Genomic DNA, 8,428 nt, shown 5'->3' with positions numbered 1-8,428 from the left:
TTCTGCATGTTTCTCTTCCTTTATCATCCTCTTGTGTGAAACAATTGCCCAGTTTTTAGAGTTTTTATTATATTATGACCAGTTTAATTATGCAAACAGCTTGGCAATTGAGAGCATCTCAGCATGTAAAACTACAAATAATAATTGAGTTTAAAATTAGATTTAATTGCAAATCCAATATTTAATTCACAGTTTAATAAAACTACAAATCTAAAGCTCAGGGCTGTAAAGGCAGGATTTTAGAAAGACTGAGGTCATAATTTCCCCCTAACGCAACCCGAACCCCTCTGAGAAAACATTAACAGACTCCAAAGAAAGTGTTGTTTTAAACCCAGGAATACAATTTAGAAATACTTACTACACATTCTCTCATTGTGATGCAAAGGGTAGCAAAATTCAAATATACTGAGTCTAGAAAGAGCTTGTAATCACCCCCCAAATGTCCCTAAAAAATACAGAGTACATAACCTCAGTGCCATAAGCTTATTCCTCTACACTGGCCGTGGAGAATATTTGGACAGACACTATAGTGAAAGCTGGTCTCTGGACACAAGGCAGAGATGCTCCCAGCATGCGATTGTCATCCTTCAGCAAAATGTTACGCATCATTTGGAAAAAGGTTCAATATCTGTTATTGAATCTGTATAACTGGCATGGAAACATGTGATCACAAACATTCCTCAGCTGTTACATCTTCTCACCTGCCTCGCCTCCCAGCCTGCTGCCACGCTTTTCACTGTTGATCCTGATAGATCTAATGAGCATGAATCAAGTGCAATTACCACATAACAACGACTTGGCTGTACGGTATCTAAACATCAATTTGGCACAATTTTCTCTCTCCTTCAATTCCCTTCTTTGGGGCTGTAACAGCTGGATTTGGCCCCATCATGTAACCTCTGCATTAGGCCTGTCACCGTCTAGACACACTACATTATCCCAGGCTGTCTGTTTTTATTATGAGAATATACCGTTTAAATACAGCTCAGTTTATTTCTCCAATTATCATCAGTTTTTTGAGGATGGTCAAATTATAAACATATGTCTAATGGGTTTACACATAATACATTTCATGAGTCTAGTCAGGCAGCAATTTCTAATTTTTAAATTAAACAGACAATACAACATGATTATCGTGACTTCAGGTTGTCCATGCAGGATGTTCTTGGCTCTGGAGAATATCAAGGTCTGGGCGTCCTATACTGGAATGTGGATCAAAAGGGTCCCACATCCTCCACCATCCTGGAATGCTGGGAATGAAATGAGTATTTGAGCCAGGATGAATAAAAATATTTGTAGGGATCTGTAGGGAGTTTCAAGGATGGAGGGGGATCCTATATAGATTGACAAGAGTAAACACATACTCTATAAGCACAGAAGCATTTGCAGCCTAGCGAGAAGCTGCAGAAAAGGCAGTGCCCTTTGGATATGGGTGTAAAAACAAAAGAAATCTATAAAGCTGGTGATAAAAGAGATTGCCCTTTTTGTTCCCGAAGCTCAGGTGTTCCTGCCAGATTGAACAACATTTACAAGGGAACATTCATTCATCTGAAGCAAATCTGAGCAAGAGGTTGGTCAAAACATCTGGAGATACATCTGTGCTTCACTACGGGGCGCTTAGATAAGAAGTACACATTATACTAAGAGAGGTGATGTTGTAAGAATAGAAGAGAGGGATGTGAGAAGGCAAGGCGTTAGCACATGAATGAACAGTATACTGTAGGACTTCTCATCCATGATGGAGCTTTCCACCGTGTCACATGGTCTATATCATCCAGAACAAGGGAGTAAATTGACCCTGAGGTCAGATTGTTTGTTGTCAACAGTTGCACAAGGCATTGCACAGCACAGAGCAGCTATTGTCCTCATAAACACGGTGACAGGATATCTAACAGTAACAACTACCTTCACTCACATTATGACACAAACCCTGCCCCTTACCAAAAAGACGTTCATTCAAGGGTGCTATTAGTATACTTCTTTTAAACTTTAAATAAGAAGGTATACTTTCAGTTTACTTTTTATCACAGATACTCAAAAAAATATATATATATATAAGTATACTTGGCTTATACTGACAAGTATACAGAAATGTTCAAATGTACTTGGCAAGTATACCGAAAAGTCCAAGTATACTTGGCTTACACTGAAAAGTTTACAGAAAAGTATATTTGGCTAAGTACTATAAATTTACGTAAAGAAAACTGACAAGTATACTAAAAACTTTAAACTAGTAGTTTACTTAGAGTATACTTTAAAGTGTAATTTCATAAACTAAAAAGTGGGCTACAAGTATATAAACTAACAGTAAATCTATAAGTTCACTTGGAGTATAGTTCATTTTATAGTTGCAGTACAAAATACAACGTGGATGTAAACTAGCTGTGTACTCAAAGTTTATTACTCTTACATTTAAAGTAAAGTATACTTTTATAAACTAAAAAGTGGGCCAATTTAGTCCTAAAAAGTACTGAAGTAGTACACTTACAAGTATACTACCATTACATTGATATTAGTATACTTATTACATAAACTATACTTGGGATTATACTTGAACTTAAAGTTTATTTCATAAAATAAACTTGAAATATACTTCTTTTTTGTAAGGGACTGTATGAAAGAGAAGAAAGACTGAGGACAAAAACACATCAAATTGGATTTAAAGGTCCCATATTGTAAAAAGTGACATTTTCATGGCTTTTATATTATAAAGCAGGTTTGAGTTCTATATAAATACTAAGAATGTATCGAAACGCACAGAGAAACACACACAGTCCGTATTCAGAAACTGAGCTTTTGAAACAAGCTGTCAGGATTTCTGTCCATTTGTGATGTCACAAATCTACGATATTTAGACCATTTCACAGTTTTAAACATAAACATTCTAAATGTGTGCCAGTTTATTTCCTGTTGCAGTGTATGTGAATGTCATCAGCTGACAGGAAGTACACATGGACCCAAAATGTTGCCTAGCAACGCAATTCTGTTGCAATTCCATCGAAATGCACTAAAACGGAGCGTTTCAGACTGAGAGTGAATACAGGTATATTCAGGCAGACAGCATGAGGAAAATAAAGGTTTTTTTAAACATTAAAGCATGTAAACATGTTCTAGTAGAAACACAAAGTACAAGTATGAACCTGAAAAAGAGCAGGATATGTCCCCTTTAAAACAGTGCAGAGAGCAACATGATTGTGTTTGTAAAGCAGGACAAGGATGCTCTCTGGTGGCTGTGAGGACATGTCGCCTGGCCTGTCCTACAGCATAAACTTATGAGGATAAAAAGATGTCACTAGCTAAGAAATGAAAAGAAACAAGGATGCTTAGCTTTTTGAAAAAGTGTGCTAACAATTAGCCACAAGCTAAGAAGAGACAAGAGTCCGTTGTCTTGGCAACAAGTACACGAAACAGCAAGACCAACCGCTCCGTCATCAATCTAGACGCTGATTGGCTGTTAGTGAGCACTCCTGTCGCTGATTGGCCAGTAAACACTTACAACTCAGCCGCTGGTTTGTGAATGAGAGACACTTCGCTGTTTATTTTTGTTTCTGTGGGTTAACAACAACAACTATAAGAAACATGGCAGGAGAGGAATACACGATTGAGACAACTTTTTCCTTTAGTCCTCTTCCCTCCAAGAAGCTCTCCTTCCTTCAGGACAAAGACACTTTACAACTGTTGATGAAATGGTGAATATATGAAATATAACTAACCTGATGGTGTCCTTCCTCTGTCTCCTAAAGGTTGCATGATAACAGATGTGTGTGGTGATTTCAGGTCCATGCTGGGGAGGATTTCAGCTCAGTGTTTCAGCTTTGACCAGTGCTTTCAGCCTTACAACAGTGAAGAGTTTGCACTGGTAAGACCAACCATGATACATTAGATCACTACTCAGTCTGAAATTACAGTATAACCACTGACTACTATGGAAAACTGAAAGTGATGCTCAGTGGTGGGATAAACAAAGTACATTACTCAAGTAGGCCTAATACTTAAGTACAATTTTGAAGTACTTTACTTGAGTAAAGTAAGTAAAGTACGACACTTTCTCACACAAAAAGTGCAATAAACAAGTGCAATACCTCAATCATATATCTTATACTGTATATGTTCTTAATATGCCTTGTACAGAGTATTTCCTTTTATTATTGTAATATAACTTATTATTTTTAAAGGAGCTTCCCAGCAAAAAACATTTTACACGATTGTACCCGTATAACCGGCGTGACAATAAACATATTTACATTGTATATTACTATATACTTTTAACTCTACATTATTTTTTTTTGACAGTTTTAGTTATTAGTTACTTTGCAGTCAGATTATTAAATTTAAAATATAAATCAATTGATCAATTATGATGTTTATTTATGGATTGAGCTACCCAACAGTACATAAAGTACTTTAAATTGGCTACACCTGTACCAGCTGCAACATTACCCTTATGAGAAAGTAGCATACTTCAAGTTTATTTTATGAAGTATACTTGAGTAAAGTTCAAGTATATTTCCCCCCCCAAGTATGTAGTATAGTTTATGAAAGTAAACGTTAACTTATAGTACTTAGCCAATGATTTATGTATTACATAAAGATACCTGCTCCTTTTGCTATTTAACTAGATGTTTTGTGATGATTAAAAAAAATAATAATAACAAAATTAGTTTTTCTCGCATGCCTCCACGGTGAACGGAGAATTCTTGATGAATTGAAGTAAATTCATTACAAAACATCCTTTAATAGGCTACTCTATCAAAAAGTAAGCATGACTGCAAGCCAAGTTGACCTTCCTGTAAGGCAACAGTACTATACTCTTTATCAAAAGATTAACTACAAGTATAAGCCAAGTTTACTTAGACTTGTCTGTATACTTGTCAGTATAAGCCAAGCATACTTAAGTATACTTTTGTTAAGTATATTTCTGATAAGTATTTAAAAAGTAAACTGAAAGTATACTCTCTTATTTTAAGTTTAAAAGAAGTATACTAATAGCACACTTGAATAAACTTATTTTTGGTAAGGGTAAAGTGATGTACACATTCATAATTATAATCCAATCATATAATAGGTCTATATATTATTCTGAAATGGCTCATTCTGGATAATGAGTGGGCTACTTTTACTTGTAGCAAGTACATTTTGATGCTGATACTATTGTACTTTTACTCAAGTAAAATTTCAAATACAGGACTTTTACCACTCACTTTTCCACATTGTGGTATTGCTACTTTTCCTCAAGTAAAAGAGTACTTCTTCCACCACTGGTCGTCTTTCTCAGTCCCATTGTGATTGATGTGAATGTGATGCTTAAATACAACAATTAGCCTACCGGTTGTCTGCTCTGATAAAGTGTCTTCATGCGTTAAATCATATTTGAATGCTCCTGATGTCACTCTGTAATACGCAGTGTTTCTTCAGAGATCCCAACGTGGTATCCAGTCTGAGGAGGATTGAGGTCGGAGCCTGGGTGCCTCTTGGTATGTCATGTCCTCCAGAAAGCCTTTCATCACTGATAGTAGGAATATGATCTCATCTGCTGGACAATATTTGCAGTCAAATCACGGTGTAATGTTTTTGACTTCTATGTGTGTATGCATTTGTTGTAGACAAGCCGGTGATGCGTGTGGACGTGGAGCCGGTGCCGTGCACTAAGGTCTCCATGGAGCTGTTTGACCCAATCTACTCTTGTGGGATCCTGAGGCCCTCTGGACATGTAGTTAAATGCTTTCATGATGTCTACCCCGACTATGATGAGCTCAGACAGGTTGCTCTCTCTTTTCTGTCAGTCTCCATCTACACAATGTATTTGACATGGGGTCCAAGTCCAAGTCTTCCTCTGTTCCTCTCTAGATGTTGCAGGAGGAGGACTCTGAGCACTACTATGTGGTTGGGAGAGAAGAGCGAGGAGAGCTTCTGTTTCGCCTCTTCAAGCACCTGTGTTTAGGAGGAGAGCTCTGTCAGTACGAAGACGCCATCCAGCCTTACATCAGCACCACGAAGCAGATCTACAAAGACCTGATCAGGTGGGCAGAATCTGACCATCTTTTGCTGCCATGCTTGAAACCACAATGTCCAACTATATAAACGATTATTGATCAGGTTATATTAGATATGTTCTGATCTAATAATAACATTGTAATTCTACCCTTTACTATGCAGCGTTCAGAAGGATCCAGAGACTAAGAAGATCAGTGTTGTCTCCACAGTCCTCAAAGTCCGGGCCTATGTAAGTGACTGGTTCAATGTCTGTTTATACTACTGTATACTTCTAATTGGCTGATGATTCAAAGCCATTGTAAGATACCTGATGAATGCAATTAAAGGAACAGTGTGTAACATTTCAGGGGATTTATTAGCAGAACTGGAATATAATATTCAAAACTATGTTTAGTGTATAATCACCTGAAAGACGTTACCTCAGTCTTGGAAAGGGAGGAGTGAGCGAAGGGTTACTCAGTTGGTTGCAATCTGCAACCACACCACTAGATGCCGCCAAAGCCTACGTACTGTACCTTTAATGTAAACATTTATGTATTAACTTAACATTTGTACTTATATTGAAACAGTTGCTAACTATACACAGTAAGTTTCTACAGTGTTGTACCACCACACCGTTAGGAATCATCAGGACTACTGCTCTGCTTTGTAGATGCAATATCACAGACTCTTCAACAAATAAACTGTCATGGATGGCGTTATTAAGAGTGGCACAGTTGTAGGTCTTATTTGAATTGTAAATTTCACTGCTGTCCTCCACATATACTTGAATTGTCCTCCTATTAATCCTCTGTAGGATGAGTCTGGGCGATGTTATCCTGGCGAACGAGAGGAGGAGCAGACGTTTGCCTATTTGATTGTCGACCCCTTCAAACGACACATGACTTTGTTCCACCACCGCTACGGAGTAGGAAACTTCAATCTGTGACGGCGAAGAACTGGAAGTTGTCTTGTAGATATCGGCAGATTCCTGGTGGACATGTGTATGTAGAAGCTCAGACTGGGAGCTGTACACAATCAATTCCCAGTAGACTTGCATAGGAGAAGGGTTCATTATTTTTGTTCTATTAAAATGTGTCAATAAATAAGCAGCTTTAAAGGTCTCATATTATACTCCATTTAAACAAGTTATTATAGGTCTCAGACACCTACAAACCATGTCTCTGAAGGTTTTTTTTCAAAAAAACAATCAGATCATGCATTCCAGCATGTCTCTATAACCTCTGTTTCAGAAGATTAACTACAAGTATAAGCCAAGTATACTTAGACTTGTCTGTATACTTGTCAGTATAAGCCAAGCATACTTAAGTATACTTTTGTTAAGTATATTTCTGATAAGTATTTAAAAAGTAAACTGAAAGTATACTCTCTTTTTTTAAGTTTAAAAGAAGTATACTAATAGCACACTTGAATAAACTTATTTTTGGTAAGGGTAAAGTGATGTACACATTAATAATTATAATCCAATCATATAATAGGTCTATATATTATTCTGAAATGGCTCATTCTGCATAATGAGTGGGCTACTTTTACTTGTAGCAAGCACATTTTGATGCTGATACTATTGTACTTTTACTCAAGTAAAATTTCAAATGCACATTTCCAAAAGTGCTGATTTCTGTGTCTGTACCTATAAATGAGAATGAGCTGCTGCTCCCCACGCCCCTCTGCGGAACCGGCTGTAGCTCCCCGCCCCATGCCCCCCGCCCCTCGGCTTGATACCTTGGTTACAGTAAACAACTCTGGATGGTATAATGGCTACAGCTAGAAATATGACTGTTCAGTTTGACCCTGAGTCGAACTCTGAAGAGGAAGAGGCCCTAGCAGCAGCAGGACATTTCACAATGGTTAGTTTGAATACTAAACTGTTTGCAGTGTTTTGTAAACTCGATTGTGCTCCATCTCAACATTACCTGCAATGACTTACTGTAACAATATTCTATCATATTGTGCGATAAAAATGTGTGGGGGAAAAAAGCTTACTGCTCGTTCACCTCAGCTTTTTTGCATCTTCTGTCAGGTTTATAGTATCATACACTTCACATGTTGAAATGCTCACATTTTTCTATTTATTTGTTCAGGTGCACATGTGGAAATTGTGCAAAAATGCCTATGGAACCTGAGAATATCTGCTGCTGGGAGACACAAAAGGTAACATTTTTATTAGCTATAATTTAGTTGTGTGTTTAGACATATTTTTCACATTCCATGAGGCTTACCATATGTCATTCACTCTGGATTCAAAGACGGATGGAGCAGCTGCCGGACAACATCTCCTGCATGATTGAACATCCTGGGTTGGACCCTGAATGTTTAAAGGGACTATTTGTAAGATTCAGAAATGCTGCTTAACAGCGACACCTGTGGCCTTGAAATCAACAAAAGTCAGCGTCGAGCTCGCGCTTGCTCGCTCTACATAGACATGAACGAGCAT

At 37.5% G+C, this 8,428-nt stretch overlaps 1 protein-coding gene across 1 annotated transcript; it reads left to right on the top strand.

Moving 5' to 3' along the window:
- Positions 1–3,455: 3,455 nt before the first annotated feature.
- On the top strand, positions 3,456–7,105 carry cfap300 (cilia and flagella associated protein 300). The gene is made up of 7 exons (XM_074613161.1): positions 3,456–3,689; positions 3,778–3,859; positions 5,405–5,474; positions 5,604–5,761; positions 5,848–6,020; positions 6,157–6,223; positions 6,791–7,105. The coding sequence occupies exons 1-7, from the start codon at positions 3,580–3,582 to the stop codon at positions 6,920–6,922; spliced, it is 792 nt and encodes a 263-aa protein (XP_074469262.1). The 5' UTR covers positions 3,456–3,579; the 3' UTR covers positions 6,923–7,105.
- Positions 7,106–8,428: the final 1,323 nt, after the last annotated feature.

Source organism: Sebastes fasciatus, chromosome 17, assembly GCF_043250625.1.
Source record: "Sebastes fasciatus isolate fSebFas1 chromosome 17, fSebFas1.pri, whole genome shotgun sequence".
Taxonomy (NCBI): Eukaryota; Metazoa; Chordata; class Actinopteri; order Perciformes; family Sebastidae; genus Sebastes; species Sebastes fasciatus.
The sequence above is the reverse complement of the archived record's forward strand: the minus strand, read 5'-3'. Positions and strand labels throughout refer to the sequence as shown.